The 18487-nt window shown below is 50.3% G+C and overlaps 2 protein-coding genes across 2 annotated transcripts in view; both read left to right on the forward strand.

Moving 5' to 3' along the window:
* COX4I1 (cytochrome c oxidase subunit 4I1) overlaps positions 1-18487 on the forward strand; it is a 293476-nt gene that overhangs the window by 202033 nt on the left and 72956 nt on the right. The window lies entirely within an intron of this gene.
* LOC116954178 (Wilms tumor protein 1-interacting protein homolog) overlaps positions 1-18487 on the forward strand; it is a 75892-nt gene that overhangs the window by 11465 nt on the left and 45940 nt on the right. The window contains exon 2 of the mRNA XM_076052100.1: positions 15005-15163. Within this exon, the coding sequence (XP_075908215.1) occupies positions 15005-15163 (159 nt within the window). The remainder of the gene's footprint in view (positions 1-15004; positions 15164-18487) is intronic.

The raw sequence follows: 18487 nt of genomic DNA on the forward strand, positions 1-18487 counted from the left end.
CTTAGCATTTTTGGTTTTCGGAGAGAATGATGGATAATGCTATAGATAAACAGACCTCAGTTCTGTGTCCTCGCGTACGAATAACACGTTTGTTCAGTCATCCCGCCCATTGGGGTTTGCAGTACCGAAAACATCGAGCAGCAGCATTCGTTTGAAGCGAGAAAACTCCCGAATGAGTTTTGACCCTCTGGGTCTCACCAGCAGACTTGTTCAACGAATGTTGCTGGACCAACCAGGGGTTAGGGTTCGGGATGTTATCGGTGATGTGCGTTGATTATTTTCTCACTGATGTTGGAAACGGCTGCATACGAAAAAGTCGCCCGGAACGGGCTCGCGTCTCGGAAGCTAAGCAGATGCTGGACAGCCCTAGCGGGCTTTTAGAGCCTGGATCGTGCTTGGTTGGCTGATCCAAAACGCACAAACAACAGGCATTAGGAGCTTTCATAAGGCAGGTTTTTTTGGGTTAGATCGCGTAAATATATAAATATACAATTAGTAAGGTTTGTCGCGTTAACAGAACATGCCAATTCATTACTAGTATAACGCACCCGGTTTGTTGGAGAGCAAAGCCACAACATTTACAATCTGGTTTAACGAAACATTTATATATATAAAAAAAAAGTTATGGATGATTTTGGTCGCGAGAGGCTACTGTGTGTAAAACCACGAGGAGCTTGGTTGTGGCTGCCTGAGCAAAATCCATTGCCGTTCCTGTATTCCCTGGCCCCCACGTCACACTGGTCAGTGCAGTTTCACCAACCCGCATCACCTGTGAAGGAGGCCCCTCATCCAGCAGTGGATTGACAAAAGGGCAGCCGTGCAGGTACATAATTCGAAATGGATACAATGGGGATCTTGCAGTGAGTTCGATTGCTGCTCACGGCCAAACATCAGTGATGGGTTATCTGAACCGGTCCTGGGTCCCCTCCCCCCTAGGTCGATTTCGCCTCAAACGAGTACCTGGTGCGATGTGTAAACATCGCCACTCAGGAGACAAAGGCGGCCGGGCGTAGTTATAGCCACCCTGCCGTGCCGGCCTTCATAGGTGCTCGCTAACAGCACTTGCCCCAAAAGTCTGTTAACGGCATACTGGGGATCTTTGTCTTTTTCTTCCTTGAGCGTCAAGGCGTAGGGAATTCAATCTGAACGTGCGCTAACTTTGCTCACGTGTATATTCTAGGGGTGGAAAGATTCCCTTTTTATGGTGGTTTTAGGAACCGTCAAATCTGGGTCATGATTCTAATCAAGAGTCTGTTCCGTTTTTTTTACTTGGTGGTGATCGGTAACATTCCTCGTGGCCACGGTGGTGACGCGAGCTCATCACGAATCGGCCCGTCGTTCTACGCCTGTCATTTTCTCGCAATCGTGCGTGGGCAGGGCATCTCACAATCGCAAAAACGCCTCCAGAAAGAGGAAATTACATATGAAGAAGGGCTGTTGCCCAAAATGTCGCCGATTTAGATGTTTTTCGGCCTCTGCTACTTGCAGCCTCTACATGTCTAGATCATCATGTTACGGTTGAGATCAGGCGATCATCTAAACTAAAAACGAAACTATTTTTTACTTAAATAAAACTATTTTATATTTTACCAGGTAAGGTCCGCCGAGCTGTATAGCTCTTTTTCAGAAGCGACCTGGCCATTACAAATGATAGCTCAACGACGAAGTGGCTTATCGAGTGGAAAGTTTTCGCAGCCAAATACTATAAAATCGCTGTCGATTCTGAAAGTGTAGGGAAAAACCGGTGACCCAGAAAATAATCCACGCGACCACAGCGAGAACACGCCGAACTCCAAATATACAGCAGGCGTCAGGGTCGTGATCAAACCGATGACCTCCTGCATACCAGGTGAGGTAGTTAACATCTCCTAGCCACTGTGGCGCCCTCGGCTGACGGTTCAGTGTTCAAAGGCACAGCGCGTTTCGGAACAGGCAAGCGAACATGTGCCACGTGCACACACAGAACGTCCACTTTGCGGGCAAGTTTCAAAGCATTTTAGTCGCGTGCTGTAGGTTTAGGTTTTTGTTGTTTTCGGCGTGGAAGAGTAGGCCAAACACCCTCTCTGTAGCTCATCTCGAGCAGGAGGATCTTTGATTTAAAGCTTTCGTGACTGCAGTAATTTATATTCTTAGTTCTTTCGGTAAAGTCATGTTGAAGGGAAACAACAAAATAATAAAATATATTCTATATATTTTATATATTTTATTATTTTGTTGTTTCCCTTCAACGTGACTTTACCGAAAGAACTAAGAATATACAGGAGGATCTTCTGACAGCAGTGGCGTGTGCAAGCGGTTGCAGGACTGCACCTTTAACTGCAGATTTACCAAACCCTTTGGTGCGCCATTTGTTTGACGATGCTGAAGAATGCGGATGATGATGTGAAGTTGAACTTGAAATTACTCTTTGGGTCACAGAGACCTTTTTTGCCTTGCCGGCATTCTCATCGACGGCAGGTCCAGTCCAACGTCCAGGTGACTCTTGCAAATGAGACTCGTCCTGTTCTCTTTGCGTTCGCAGGCGGTCAAGCAAAAGCAACTTGAAAGTTGCGAATCTCTTTTTGTTTATTCCCTCCGCCACCCTAACGTAGTTGGCCGCCTCGAGGGGCGCAAGGCCCCCCACCCCTCTCCTCCCATGGTTACAGCTCCTCGGGCTTCGATCAGATTTGCAGATCTTCTTCTTTCGTACGGCTGCTGATGTCGACGCAGAGCAACAACTGCAACGTTACATTCAGGTGGTCAAGCCAGACGGATGACCGCGCCCGGAGCAGCGGAGCTGCGTGTCGCCGCGATTCCTCCTTCCTATATTTGTGGATCAGACATTGAGTCGTTCTGGATGACCACCGGTCGCACAGCTCCTGGAGAGTTTTTAATTTTCCATTTGTGCATCGGGCATCTGCATCTGCTGCCATGGCTTGTGCGGTGGATGTGAGTGGAAGATGGCAGCCTTGTAGTAGATTTATTCTTGTCATTATCCCTTCCACCATCCAACAAGATTGTCACATTTGCAATGATACGGTTTAGGAACGTCGCAGGTTGATGTTCAATGCAGTCATGAAAAGTCTTCGGTCTTAAACCATCGGTCAGAATTTTATCGCGATATTGGCAACATAAATAACATCTTTTTACACGTGACAATGTTGTTCTTAGTTCTTAGTTCCATTTATTTGGTATAGCCATGTGAGCCATTCGGCTCTTGAATCGGGTGCAACCGCAACAAACAAAAAAACATGAACAAGAAAACATCTTAAAGTGATTATGTGTGACTGTGCGAACAGAAAATCCAGGAAAAAACATCAAAATATTCCAGAAATAGCACCGTACACCAACGCTGTGTGCAAAAATCCCAGTGGGATGCAAATCAAACAACAACAACAACCACAAGACAACTAAGATTAAGGCTATCAGTCTAACTCCGTACTACAATAAACAAAAACATGGCCAAAACCAAAAAAACGTTTTCGAAATCACAAAAATAAAAGCCATAAATGCAATGTAACAGTGATCATAGGGACTGTGACCGAATTTTTTACAATAAACTACATAAATAACATGTAACACCAAACCCTAGAGCCATATTTTAGGCCACTGAATAGCAGTGGCAGCTAGGGGTGTACAACTCCTCTAGAGCACTTTTGAGTGAAGATCTCATAGGTAGTCATTCAAGTTGCAGTTTATTGGCAATAGCATTCCAGACCCTGGGGGCATCAACAGCAAAGGCCCTTCCTCCTGTTTTTGTACGGCAATAGGGAATGTGAAGCTGTTGGGTGGTGAGCGGCGGGCGGGGGGGGGTAAATGGCAAAGAATTTTGGAATTAAACTGCTGCCACGCGGCGTCACCCTGTCAACGGATATGGATAACATCGGCTCATATTTGCCCAGAGCTTTCTGGTTCTGTCGATTTAGAAATGGCACCACGTGGAGAAAAACAAACACGGCAAACATCGACTATTTTCACATCACTACTGCATTCACAACTATTCTTAGCCACACGCGTTGTTTGTGCAGACAAATGTATAAAAGAAAACCTATGTAACACCACACACACGTACGCACACACTCAGCGTTGCGGTGAGCTTATAACCGTTACAGCAGTCGGTTCCGCGTGCATGCAGACGTAATTAAGAGGTTTTCCTGTGCTTGCCAGTCGCCGATAAAGATCGTTAAACGCACCGAGAAGGAGGGTGGAGGGACGTGGCTGTTTTTTGCACCGTGCAGGCTGCAGGAATGTTCTTGCGTCACGGTTATTTTCGCCATCGCGGCGCCCTTTTTGGATGCTTTGGTAAAATAATTTTACGCTCGCTACCGAAGGGCCGAGGAGATGTCGTGTTCACAAAGACAGAAGTGCACGAGTGCCCGCGCGGAAGAAGAGTCTTTTGGGGCTACATTTTTCGCTCTCCCTGTCGGTATAGGGCAGGGGTGGGGGGGGGGTCAGCAGTCAAAATAACAAGTAGAGACATTTTTGTTCCGAATTCGGTTTAAAAAAAAATAGAAACTCCTATCACCACGAGCCCCGATGCGTGTGCTCAATACGAGGCGGCGTGGGTCCTCAATAAATTCATTAAAGGTCATGAAGCATCTTCTTTGGTTCTTTCGGTAAAGTCACGTAGAATGAGAATAAAATAATAAATTGATAAAATAAAATAACACAATAATATTCTCATGACGTTTCGGCCACAACACAAGCGGCCTTCATCAGATTGCAGTCACGAAAGCTTTAAATCGGTCATGAAGCAGCAGTCCTTATAGGGTTCGCCAACCTGTGGACCCGCAACCGCAGGTTGCCGACCCTTTGTATAGGGCGTGGTGGGTCAGTGGCGCGTGACATGACATGAACAAGGGATATGAGCAATGATGATGATGGCTGGAAAGGTACGCTCTGTTAAAAATAATGGTGACTTATTTACCCAGGAAAGTCCCATTTAGTCCAGCGTTGTGTTTTTTTTATTTTCAGATTTACTTGGCCAACCCAAAGGGTTTTCATACATGTGAGAAGGGAATCGGAGCACCCGGGTAAACAAAAAAAAAACCCCTCTCGTGCGATGGGGCAACACTCGATCCCATGCAAACAGGACAGGAGATTGGTCCAGCGCCTTGTACTAGAGAAGGCAGGCGACAGGCACCTCCTCGACGCCTACGGGAAGGAAGTTTCGCAACATCTGTGTGCGGCGATCCACCAACCTTCATCGCTGCCTCCGCAGCGCCGGGTGTCAGGTGGCCACATGCGGTGTAGCCACCGCCGCCGCCACCACCACCACCACCAAACACCGCCCGGCTGTGGCGAGTTGAAGCGTCGTGATGGCAAACGGAGGAAGTAAGCAGCTGCATGCTTGTATGATGTCACAGGGTTTCTGTGAGCCGTCGCCTGCTGTTATTTCCACTTAGCTGTGTCACGTCCGCGCACAGGAGGCATTGTTTGATTCCATTCATTACGTAACCGTTTGGTTTTGTTGGACTTTACACCGTTGGTATTTTTCCAGCCCTTAACATTTAATATTATTTTGCAAAAACAAACAAAAAAGTCCACTTGGTGCACAAAGGAACACTTTATCACCAGGTACCATATTTAGGCCCTGGCATGTGAAATAAAAAAAAAATACTGGAGGAGCGACGGCGATACATTCCTTGAATGTTTAAATTGTTAACTGTAGCCTCTGACCGATTATGAAACATTCGCTGATAAACATGCAATGGAAATATTAACGACGCGGTAAGCTTTTTAGCGTTTTCCCCCCTCCGCCGACATGTTTAGTTTGCGTGGTAAAAGAAAAATTGAACGTGCCTCTAAACTCTCGTTTTGCGATTGGATGTGATGTCTGCTTGCCCACAATCCCCTGCGGTTTACGTGAAGCAGCATGGGCTTGCGTGTCGAGAAGTAAAACACTCTTGTCTGGTCGTGTTTTGGGCCTTTGTCAGACGAAAAGGCCAGACGATTTACCCCCCTTGTACGTGCGTGTCCGGATGTGTAGCTCATCTTCGAGGCCGCCTTGTATTGTTGGCGCTGCTCAGGGAGCTTGGCCACTGGTGCGTCTCATTTAGCTGCCTTTTGCAAGATAGCTGGTAGATTTAATAGCGGTGTTTTACAACTTCTACGTGTCTATGTTGGAATTCCTTCGTACTGTACATAGCCAACCTTACGTAGATTTGCCCCCCCCCCCCCGAAAGCAATTTGATGAATCATTACGATTTAGGATCGGGATTTTAATCCAAAAATCGACATTGTATTCAACGTAGCGGCTGCAGGGGTCACGTTAACTAATTTGTACGTGTGGTTCGATGCGTGGAATAGTTAAAGGCGCAGCCTTGAAATGGCTTCCTTCACTTCACTGCTGGCAGGAGGGGCCATTGCATGGGAGTGCCCATTTTGTGCTTGGTGGATGGAGGCGGGCGGCAATTGTTAATAAACTTCCACGGTGGCTAGGAGATGTTAACTACCTCGCCTGGTATACAGGAGGTTCATGAGTTCGTATATTTGTGGTCGTGTGGGTTTTTCTTCAGGTCCTCCGGTTTTTCCCTCCACACTTAAAAACATGTTTTTAAGAGTATTTAACTGCCCTAAATTTCCATGTAATGATAAGCCTCTTCATTGAGCTATCGTTTGTGGCAAGGTCGCTTCCAAAAAAATAGCTATATAGCTCATTAGGGCCTTACCTGCTAAAAGAAAAACATGTTCATAGTTCATAGTTAACTGCCTTGCCAGACGTTTGAACCGGTGACCTCTAAACCGCAAGTTCAGTGTGGTTCACCAGGGCAGCACCACGGCCACAGCATCCTCGATGGCATGCACCTTGAGCTCACCGATCAAACGTCAAACGACGAATGGAAGCAAACATAACGCCCACATCTTTTAGGCCGTCACGTTCAAATACAACGTTCCACTTTGACGACGCTCGTCGAAACAATTTCGGAGCTCGTGAACCAAAACTTGCGGGTATAGCACTTGGTTGCAAAAAAAACGTTCTGAATACGTCCATTTTTTCAATACGTTTAATTTTAATGTACCTTCCCACAACCTACTTGGCCCTGACTCCTGCCTAGAAATGTGAACCTTACCTGGGCCCGTCACTAGACCTCCCGGAGTAAAAAAAAAAACAACGTTGTAAATGTGCAATTTTACTCACGAAGGAGACAAGACGACGATTTATTAGCCGGCGCGGGGCTGCCCCCAGGACACAGATGCGGCAAGCATTTTAGTGTCACGGCAGCGTGGTTAGTGCGGCATATTTGGCTTGTTTATGGCCCGCGGGGTGAGTGCACGCGCAGGTGCGAGCGCCGATTTGTCGTGGACGCCGTTGTTTCTGGGTCCCGTTTACGCCGCCGTTCTGCCGTTAAAGCTGCACGTGCGCGGCGTTGCAGCTGCCCCTCCGCGGCGACCGCCGCTTGGCGTTGCATGTGAAGCCACCTGCAACGAGCTGGGCGAAGCAACGCGGCCTGGAGAGGCGCGATTCCTGCCGCGTCTTCCTCACCGCGACGCCGACGATGCGGTGGTGCTCTCCTCGGGCATTTTCAAATTTCCGCCCCCCCCCCTTTCCCCACCTTGAGTTACTGTGACGAGACGTTGACCACCTCGACCTGGTATTCGGCAGGTCATGTGTTCGATCTCCCCGTGTTCCGGTGGATTTTTCTCCGGGTCCTCCGGTTTTTTTCCCCTCCACATTTAGAATCAACGTCGCGCGTTTAAGAGTATTTAGCTGCTCTAAAATTCCACATGATAAGCCACTTCGTTGAGCTATCATTTGTTGGCCAGGTCACTTCTGAAAAAGAGCTACATAGCTTTGTGGGCCTTGCCTGGTAAAATAAAAAAAGTTTAGTTTAAGTAAAAAAAGTGTTTAAGTTTTTAGTTTAGATGGCCGTCTGATCTATGGTGGAGGCTGCGGTGCAGTGGTTTGCGCGCCGTGCGATGATTTCCGTCGATGGCGATCATGAGTGGCGAGTCATTTCTAAACGGGTGCTGCCCTCGCTTCTCCCTCCCCTTCCCCCACTTGACTGGTGTGGTGAAGTATGGCCAACCAACCTTTCACGACCGACACGGTGTGGGGGAGGAGGCCCCCCTCATCTCCCGTTTACAGCCCTGAGCCAGCGGTGGAAATTCCACATTCCTATGTCACCCCACGTCTCTCCGTGTTACAAAACACTGTTGACTTCCCCCGCAGAGTAGGTACCAATTTTATCGACCCTGGAGGGATGATAGGCTGAGTCAACCCCCAACTCGAGACAAGATATCATTATTATTATAATTTTAAAACTTCGCACGTGGCTCCGACTGGTAAGAGTCGCTGACGGGCGTGGATCACGCTGTGCCCGATGGCCCCGCGGCATTTGATGGAGCGATTACGGATCACTCGGCGATTATTAAAAATAAGTTAAGGTCATATTTTTTTGAGTGGGATGATTTATAATGGGCGGCCTGCACTGCTGCTTTGGGAGCGTGTTTATATTTGAGTGTGCGCTTGGCCGTGAAGGCTACTGCTGTTTTTGGGGGGGGACCTCCCGCGGCGATGTTGACTGCTGTCTGGGGTCTCCGTGTGTACGTGTGTGTGGTTAGGGTCTTGGTACGTGTGGTTAGGGTCTTGGTACGTGTGGTTAGGGTCTTGGTGTGTGTGTGGTTAGGGTCTTGGTATGCGTGTGGTTAGGGTCTTGGTGCGTGTGTGGTTAGGGTCTTGGTGCGTGTGTGGTTAGGGTCTTAGTATGTGGGGTTAGGTACTTGGTACGTGTGGTTAGGGTCTCGGTACGTGTGGTTAGGGTCTCGGTGCGTGTGGTTAGGGTCTCGGTGCGTGTGTGGTTAGGGTCTTGGTGCATGTGTAGTTAGGGTCTTGGTGTGTGTGTAGTTAGGGTCTTGGTGTGTTTGTGGTTAGGGTCTTGGGGTGTGTGTGGTTAGGGTCTTGGTATGTGTGGTTAGGGTCTTGGTGCATGTGTGGTTAGGGTCTTGGTACGTGTGGTTAGGGTCTTGGTGTGTGTAGTTAGGGTCTTGGTGTGTGTGTGGTTAGGGTCTTGGTGCGTGTGTGGTTAGGGTCTTGGTGCGTGTGTGGTTAAGGTCTTGGTGCGTGCCTGTGGTTAGGGTCTTGGTGCGTGTGGTTAGGGTCTTGGTGCGTGTGTGGTTAGGGTCTTGGTGCGTGTGTGGTTAAGGTCTTGGTGCGTGCCTGTGGTTAGGGTCTTGGTGCGTGTGGTTAGGGTCTTGGTACGTGTGGTTAGGGTCTTGGTGCGTGTGTGGTTAGGGTCTTGGTACGTGTGGTTAGGTTCTTGGTACGTGTGGTTAGGGTCTTGGTGCATGCGTGTGGTTAGGGTCTTGGTGCGTGTGTGGTTAGGGTCTTGGTACGTGTGGTTAGGGTCTTGGTGGGTGTGTAGTTTGGGTCTTGGTGTGTATGAGATTAGGGGTTTCGTGTGTGTGTGTGTGTGATTAGGGTCTTGGTGGTGCGTGTGGCTGGGCTCCTGGTGGTGCGTGTGGCTGGGCTCCTGTTGGTGCGTGTGGCTGGGCTCCTGGTGGTGCGAGTGGCTGGGCTCCTGGTGACGCGTGTGGCTGGGCTCCTGGTGGTGCGTGTGGCTGGGCTCCTGGTGGTGCGTGTGGCTGGGCTCCTGGTGGTGCGTGTGGCTGGGCTCCTGGTGGCGCGAGTGGCTGGGCTCCTGGTGGTGCGAGTGGCTGAGCTCCTGGTGGTGCTTGTGGCTGGGCTCCTGGTGGTGCGTGTGGCTGGGCTCCTGGTGGTGCGTGTGGCTGGGCTCCTGGTGGTGCGTGTGGCTGGGCTCCTGGTGACGCGTGTGGCTGTGTTTCCCCGTGCGTTGCTGCCGGGCTGGGACGCACGGGCGGACGTGTGTGGAAAGGAAAGCAGATGCAGATTGCGGGGATAGATGTAGGTCAGTGTGAGCTGGGAAGCAGTGCAGGGCGGACGGGCTGGCTGGAAGACGCACGGAGCGGGGACTCTGGCGAAGCGGGCCGACTCTGCCAAGGCGCGGGCGGACGCACGCTGGGCTGAGATGCGTGCCAAGCTGAGACGTGGGGGCCTGACCGGCAAAGGCCGTGAACACAAAAGAGGAATGCAGGCCAAATCGGTGTGGCACAAAAAAAACCGCAACCATCTGCAGGGCTGGCTTTCTGATCCAGAGAGATGCAGGCAGATATTAAACCGCGTTGTGTTTTGATGTGGCTGGGTGGTCCAAAGGTCAGAGCACTGAGTCGGTGCTACTGAGATCCTGGGTTCGAGTCAGGATTTCGGCTGCCGAACCGTTGATTAAACCAGGCCCTCAAAGTGGTGCGGAGATTTTAATGGTCTCAGTTTGGTCGCTTATGACCGCTGGCGCACAAGCAAATGTCATTTTTTTCCCCTCTTCCGGCCGCTTAGAAGTTTCGGTTTCTTATACATGCTGCAAGTAATCTTTGCTGGGCACCGCAAGGTGTGCTCCTCGCGTTGGGTAAAGGTGTCCTTTCGAAGGGCCCTCTGGAGTAGTTCTGCGACGTCCTCTTCTGGACTCATTTCATTGTTGTTACAGGACGGTGTAGTGTTACCCACGGAGTTTTGAATGGGGATGCCTTCATCCAATGACACGACGCCAAGAGCACGATTGTAATATGAGGTTGAAGAAAATAAATAATAACTTTATTTCAGTGGAAGATGCAGCCAAAATTTTACACCCTATCAGCTTGTGTGTTGCCTTTGTGGGCTGTCCGTCAAAAAACCTGAAGATCATTCAAAGAAACAAACAAAGACTTCGAAGTCACGGTCGGGCATATCGTCATCGCGGTGGAGTGACGTCACTGCCGTGACGTCGTATGCGAGGAATGTCGGTCGATGTTGCCGACACAAGACGAACGCCAAACGAGACGTAACGCAGCACGAAGCAGGACCGTACAGACGAGACGACGCAGGCTATAGACAGATGGCAGGAAGCGTTTGTTGTCCATCTCCCCCTCACCTCCGTTTGGCACGGTTGGCTACGTACGGTGCGAAAGAAGTTTAACATACGTACGAAACCGTAGAACACTTACGAGAAGGAACGGTGCAAGACATCGCAACGGGACACACAATAACAAAATGATCGAGTTTTGAATTTGAGCCTTTTTCTTTGATCCATAGACTCGCGCAGATTATCACCCACATGGACTCACTTTGAGGAACTTGCGTCCTGCAATTTTTATTAATCAGCCATGGCCTCCATTCACGTCACCACAGAGCACGTTTAATTGTATATAAACTCACCATTATTATTGTTATCATATCCCACACCTCCGATTAGCACGGTTGGCTACGTACGGCACGAAAGAAGTCCAACACACACACATGTACATTATGCTTGTTTTACCAGGCAAATCCTCAAGACTCATCGTCAGGAGGGGCCTGCCAAATGTGTTTGGCGGTAATGGGCCGATGTTGCTATTTTAATCCCATTTGTGTAATTTGCTTGTGATTTTTTTAGCATTAGGATGTTTGGTCAATGTCAGTTACATTTTGTGTTTTTTAGCTTAGCATTATGGCTTGTTGGGGAGAATTATGGATAATAATAAATATAAACAGACCTCAGTACTGTCTCCACAAGCAAATCATGGTAGTGGTGATGGTGGTGGTGATGTTGAGTAGGTACCTGCATGATGAAGAAGTGGGGGATGTTGATGGTGGTGGTGATGATGATGGCTATGATGGTGTTGATAAATGCGGCCGTCTGGAACGCTCTGCCTCCCAACATTAGGAAGACAAAAAAGGACTGCTTTTTGTGTTTAGTTAGTCCGCCTCCGCACCTCCAATTAGCACGGTTGGCAACGTACGGTGCGGAAGAAGTTCAACATCCATACGAAACCATAGAACACTTACGAGGACGAATGGGGCACGACATAGCAAACGAGACGCACGATAACAAACAAAAAAATCGACTTTTGAATTTGAGCCGCCTCCTTGGAATTGTGATGATCATTATAATCGCCGTGTGACGGTGGTGAACCGTCGGCATCCTGACCGACTCTCAACGTCGCGGCGATCTACTGCCGTGGTGGTGTCTGCGGAGATTCCATGGCACCGTTGTGCCCATTGCATCGGCTTCTTCTTTTTCTTTCATATGGCATGTAAGCAACAGTTTGTGTAGATGTCATGGTTGAACGTTAAGGTCCTTCAACCGATCCAAGGCAGCAGTAGACTCTGTACGGATTGCAGCGATACCGCCGGGGTGTGCGTGGATCGCGCGCTCGTCGGTGATGCGTTTGAAGGTTTGGCCTTTACAACAGTCGCAGTTTTGCGATTCTTTTATTTTTCCGTTGATGGAACACCGTGTACGCACATCTCCCGTGCCGCGTCCGAGCCGCGGTTCAGCGTGGGGTCCACGGCCATCGTGAGAGAGAGAATCCCGGCACTTGGACGGTCGGGTCCTCAACGATGTTTTTTTGTTTGCCACTTTCGTAGCCCGTCCACCGCTCTTCAGACCGTCGAGTGCCGGCTGACTGAAAATGTGCAACGCTCGGGGGGTTTTACTTTAGCCGGGCGTGACCCCTGTGCCCGTTGCCGTGAACTCCTGAAAATTACCGCACGCTCAGCGCTCGGTTCGAGCGAGCTGGAGCCGAGCGTGGCAACATTCACACCGCAGGATTGTGGCCCGGGATTAAGGGTGTGTCAAGGTACATTTCCCAATGTACTACATTGCTTCGTGCTTCATCATCATCGTCGTCATCAAAAAAAGTCAGAAGTGATTTCCTGCCCAGATGAGCATTCAGTCCACAATGCTCATCTCCTGTTTATAGCCCCTGGGCCCGGGCGGTGTAATTTACACATTCCTATGGTGGGGGCGAGTCTTATCCACGGGACAAACACACTGGTTGACTTTCCCGCACAGCGGGCGGCCATTCAAATGTCGCGTGAGCCAACTGAAAATGTGCAGTGGTTTTATAAAGGTGGTGTGTGGCTTTAGAAGGGTAAGGGGAGATCTCGGAGAACGGGAGCACGAGAGAGAGAGGAGGAGGGGGACATAGGGGCTGGTTCGGGCAGCATCACATGCTCAATGCTTCCGTGGCCAGGCAGCCCAGCAGGGCCTACGGTGGCGGAGTCAGCTGCTCGTCCTTACGTGACCAACATGCCGGATACCTCCTTATACATAGCGAGGGAAGGCCGACACACGGCGGAGATGGTTGAAACGATTGAGTTCCTTTTCAGGAATGTATTGTCGCGAGCGCCGAAGATGGCGAGAGGAAGAGCGGTCCGAGGTGCGTTTCTGGCGCTCGTATCGACGCGCGGTCCCCGGGCGGTTTCTCTTCGGAGAGCGTGCAAGGCCGCAGTAACGCGCGTGGCGGGTCGTGCCGTGCGACGGCGGAGCGTCGCGTAACAGGGCGGGCCGTTGAGCAGGCCGAGCGTGGCCGGTCGCGCGCCCTTTAGCGGTTTCGCTTGCTGTCGCCGTCATTTGTTTGTGCCGAGTACGAGAGTCCCTTTTAGGGAGGGGTCCCTCCAAATCTCCCCCGCGCCATTGTTTTACATTGTTATCGTTATTTTTTAAGAACTCCAGAAGGGAAAGTAGATTTCTAAGAGGGGGGTGGGGGGTGGGGAATCAACAAGTCCCAGAGCGGTACACCCTCAAAATGAGGGACCGACCGGGGGATGTGGAGCATCTGGGATTGCTGCCCTACCGGTTGGGGGAACCCGTGGGGGTACCCATGGGGGTACCAGTTGGGGGTAACGGTTGGGGGTAACGTTTGGCATAACGGTTGGCGTAACAGTTGGAGGTAACGGTTGGGGGTAGCGGTTGGCGTAACGGTTGGGGGTAACGTTTGGCATAACGGTTGGAGGTAACGGTTGGGTGTAATGGTCGGGGGTAACGGTCGGGGATAACCGTTGGCGTAGCGGTTGACAACGGTTGGGGTAACAATCGGGAGCAGTTGATTTACAAGGGAGTGGGAGACGTTGGAGGGAAGAGGGATAAATAATGTCACCGAACAGAACCGGAAATGAAATAACATGAATGCGACGTCCACATTCGTCATTCTTGTTTTCTCCCAGGGGCGTCACTGTTTGACGGAAAGTTCCGCATCATGAAATATTTTAGTCTATAGATTCTTTCACCCACGGGTTGTTTTTTTATTGTTGTTGTGCACCTTTTCAGAATTGGTTGTTGTCGTATAAATAGATGTGGAGGTCCTTTCACTCGTCGTCGCTTGGAGGGAAATCAAACAATCTTGGGATGGTTGCTACGTGTGTGTGCATGCGTGGGTACGTGCGGATATCAGATTCGCCTTTAACTTTCATCTGTCTCATAATGCTTGTTGGTTGTGCATTATCTTAAACCTATTTGGTTGTCGTACGTTTCATATTCTGTACTTGAGCTGCATATCACGGAAATTCTAGCATGCTTTGTCAGAAGTCAGGGGTTGTTGACGTTAATGTTTCCCGCGCGGTTGTCGTGTCGGCTCTGCAGCAGCACAAGTTGCTGCTGCTGGAGGTAGTGGTGGTGGTGACATTTACGGCTTTGTCTATGATGATACCTTGTGGTGGCAGCGGCGGTGGTGGTGGGGAGCGGTGGTGTAGCGGTCAGCGCGCTTCGCTACGAACCTGGCGAGCCGAGTTCGATTCTGCTCACAGCCAACACCAGAGACGATTATCTGAACCGGTTCTGAGCCTCCCCTAGGTCGACCCAGCCTCAAATGAGTACCTGGTGCGATGTGTAAACATCGCCGCTGGGAAGACAAAGGTGGCCGAGCGTGGTGGTGCCGGCCACCGACACCCCCTCGTGTGCCGTGCCATACCTCACAGGTGCTACTCGCTAACAGCACTTGCTCCGACAGTCTGTTAAGGCTACACGGTGGGGGGGGGGGGGGATACAGGCCTTTGTGCTTGTTTATGGGGAGCGTTAGTGCAAGTGGTTGGCGCGCTGCGCTACGAACCCGGTGGCCCAAGTGTGGTGACCATTTGAACCGGTCCAGGGCCTCCCTCCTTGGTCGAAATGAGTACCTGCTGCGTGGTGTGTGAACATCGCCGCGGGCGGGCGGGCGGGCGGTGGTGACGACGACAAACGACGATGATGAGCGCGGCGTCCTCTCTTGGCAGGAATGGGCGAGCAGGTGGGGCGGCCTCCCCACCGCGGCGCGCCCGGCCTCCTGGAGGCGCCGGGCGGCGGCGACGCGACGGCCGCCGAGCGCAAGCTGGAGGCCCTGACGCGGCAGATCGAGTTGGAGATGGAGGCGCAGACGAAGGCCGAGTACTTTGGTGAGTCCGCGGGGCCGTGTGTGGGCGCTCGCGTGCGTCGGTGAAAACCCATCGCCGCCAGCGTTGTTTGTTACGACCGCCGCCGCCGTTGCCAGCACCGTCATCGCCACCGTTGATATCGCCACGGCCACGAAAATCATCACCTCCTGCACCACTGCCATTGCCACCGCCACTACTACCACCGTCATGATCACCACCACCGTAACTACCACCGTTATTACCACCATCATGACCACCACCAAAAGATCTCCCATATTGCCTCTGACACACTTTTTGAGCAAGTGCTGTTAGTGAGCACCTTTTGAAGCACACGGGGGGATGATGGGTGGACAGCACCATGCCCCGGCCACCTTTGTCTCCCCAGTGGCGATGTTTGCACATCGAACCAGGTACTCATTTGAGGCTGAGTCCACCTTGGGGAGGCTCAGGACCAGTCCAGATATTCGTCACTGGTGTTCGACCTGAAGGGGAATTGAACTCGGGGTCACCGGGTTTGTAGCATGGCGGGATAACTACTGCATTACCGCTCTACACATGACCATCACCACCATCATGATCGCCACCACCTCCAACTGCCACCGTTATAGCAACGACTATGACGCACAATTGCTTATACCACTGCCATCATCAACATAATCAGCACCAACATAATCGGCACCAGTTTAACACGTACGATTTTGGAACCAATATTATTCATAATCATCCATTTTTGGGTTAGAGCGCGTAAATATGAATGTGTCGTTAAACCCTCCACCACCCTACACAGCCAATTAGTAAGGTTTGTCACAACTAGCCTGATGAAGCTAGTTGTAACTACTGGCGAACCGTCGTACTCCGATTGTAAATGTTGTGGATTTGCTCTCCAACACACCGGTGTGCTGTACTAGTAACGAATTGGCCACGTTCTGTTTACGTGACAAACCTTACTAATTGGCTGTGTCAGGTGGTGGTGGGTTTAACGACATATTTACGCGATCTAACCCAAAAAAAACCTATATTAAGGATAATCAGCAGCACCAACATCATTCTCAACCATAAACCACCATTCTGCTCTCTGCCAGTGCAGCTCATCGCATCTTGATGCAACACTTGAATGGGACCACACAGATATTTCGCCAATCGCCACAGACCGGGATCTGGTCAAAGTGCCGTCAGTATCATCGTAATCCCTTACACGTAGTTGGATGCTCTCACTGTGAATGCCACAGTGTTCCAAACACTGTTGCCACAATGAGACCCTCTGATTCAGCCGAAACGATAATAATTATTGGCACGTTAAGCGCTTGTACACGTGGACAAGTTTAAGTTGTTTGGCTGTGCCGGGCGGTGGTAAGGTCTCAACCACAATTTAATGATTCATAAATATCAATGATGAATCGTAACATTGCCAGAGAAATCCTCCGTGGATATTTTTCTCCAAATTCCAAAGCCAGCATTGACGGCAGTCCAGGTTGTGCCCCTATGGCTTCTCAGATGAGCACAGTTGGCTACGTACGGTGCGAGAGAACTTGAACAAACATACATACGTGCGTACGTCAGTGCTTCATCCAATACACTCCTCCTGTTGAGTCGTAATAATTTACACTTATAGGGCGCATTTCATCTGTAGGTCCCAATGCGCCCAATATATATGATCCATAAAACACTGAAGATTCACCAAACACCATTAATGACGTGAAAAACTTCAACTGGCTAAATATTACGTATACAATGCAGTACAGTGCATTAGCGTTTGAAGTTTAAAGCACATTGTTTCTTTTTTATCCTACTGTCTGCACCGCAGCCCCGTTGACCGCACTTATTATATCTGTGCCTGGGGGAGGTTTGCCCTGGCGGCAGGATTATGGGGCGCCACGGTGGCGCGAGATATTATCTCCCCCGCCTGGTATGCAGGAGGTGATGGGTTCGATGCCTGTTTATTCGGAGTTTGCATGTTGTCTCTCTCTACCCGGAGTCGCGTGGATTTTTCCCCGGGTCCTCCGGTTTTCCCCTCGACCTTTAGAAATCGACATACGCTTAGAGTATTTGTCTGCGTGGAATTTCCACGTGTTCAGCCACGAACATTGAGCTATCATTTGTGGCCATGGCGCTTTTGAAAAAGAGCTCTGTAGCTCGGTGGGCATTGGTAAAATAAACATTTGTTGATGCTTTCATTTTTTTGTGTTATAGTTTATGTTCATATGGACCAGGCTGGGTAAAGAAATGGATGCGTGAGACTGTGCCGTTACGGACGTGATGCGTGCATAATGCGTGGCGTTAAATGGGCTGCTCTGGTGCCACTATGGTGGCATTGAATAAGCCCAAATGAAAACTCAATAGTTTGAAAACTCATTTCTTCGAAACTGATTTTTGTGTTTAGTTTGTGGTCCTTCCCCCGCACCTCCGATTAGCACGGTTGGCTACGTACGGTGCAAAAGAAGTTCAACAAACCGTACATACCCGCAACTCATTCCTGCAGTCGCAAAAAGTTGTCGCTTCTGATTTGCAGTCGATCCATCGACCGAGTCAGCTGATCGTCTCAGCTGTAATTTAATGCTGTCAGCGACGGTAGTAGTGCCCCAGGTAATCTCCAGCAGCAGGAGGAGGCTGTGGGGTGGGGGGTCATCTCCAAAGTGGGGGGGGGTGGGGGCAGTGGTAGAATTGCTTTAATCCTTGACCTTGAATCGGTCAAAAGTGGGGCTGGGCAGTTGTTTTCACGCGGAGAAGCCGCCCGGTCTTCTCGCCAACACAAAGTTCAAGTGAAAGTTCAGCAACGGCTCATGTCCTGTCATCTCCTTGTCACCTCCCTGAGCGACTCTCTCGCGGCGCAGCAGTAGAACGTGCGAGAGTTGGGTTTTTTTACTCGACGGGACCGCTAAGTTAGGATGTGTTATATATATATACACGCGTATAATATTATTTGGAAGCCACTGGAGCTATGCACTTTTAAATCGAGATTGAAAAACTCATTCCTTGAGGACAGCTTTTTTGACGTTTCGTTTCTTGTCCTTTGCCTCCCCCCCCCCCACCTCACCTCCGATTTAGCACGGTTGGCTATGCCCAGGTGTGAAACGAGTTCATCGTACTTGCGTATAAATAACCGCCTGCACGCGTACGCATTCCAGAATCGACGATGTGCTAGCGGCACAGCACATCTTAGCAGGGAAAACGTTGCATAAAAAAAAACGCGTCACATCACCGCCCTGACCAATTGGCCGGGCACACCCACTGTAGCATTTGCGCGCGATTGTAACCGTCGCGCTGCAACAGACCTTCGCGAATGCGTCGGGTGGTTCGCACATCCACCCGACGCGATACCTCGGCCGCGAGCGAGAGTCGCGCGGG

The sequence above is a fragment of the Petromyzon marinus genome, chromosome 54 (genome assembly GCF_048934315.1).
Source record: "Petromyzon marinus isolate PM22_M1 ecotype Great Lakes invasive population chromosome 54, UKy_Petmar_22M1.pri1.0, whole genome shotgun sequence".
Taxonomy (NCBI): Eukaryota; Metazoa; Chordata; class Hyperoartia; order Petromyzontiformes; family Petromyzontidae; genus Petromyzon; species Petromyzon marinus.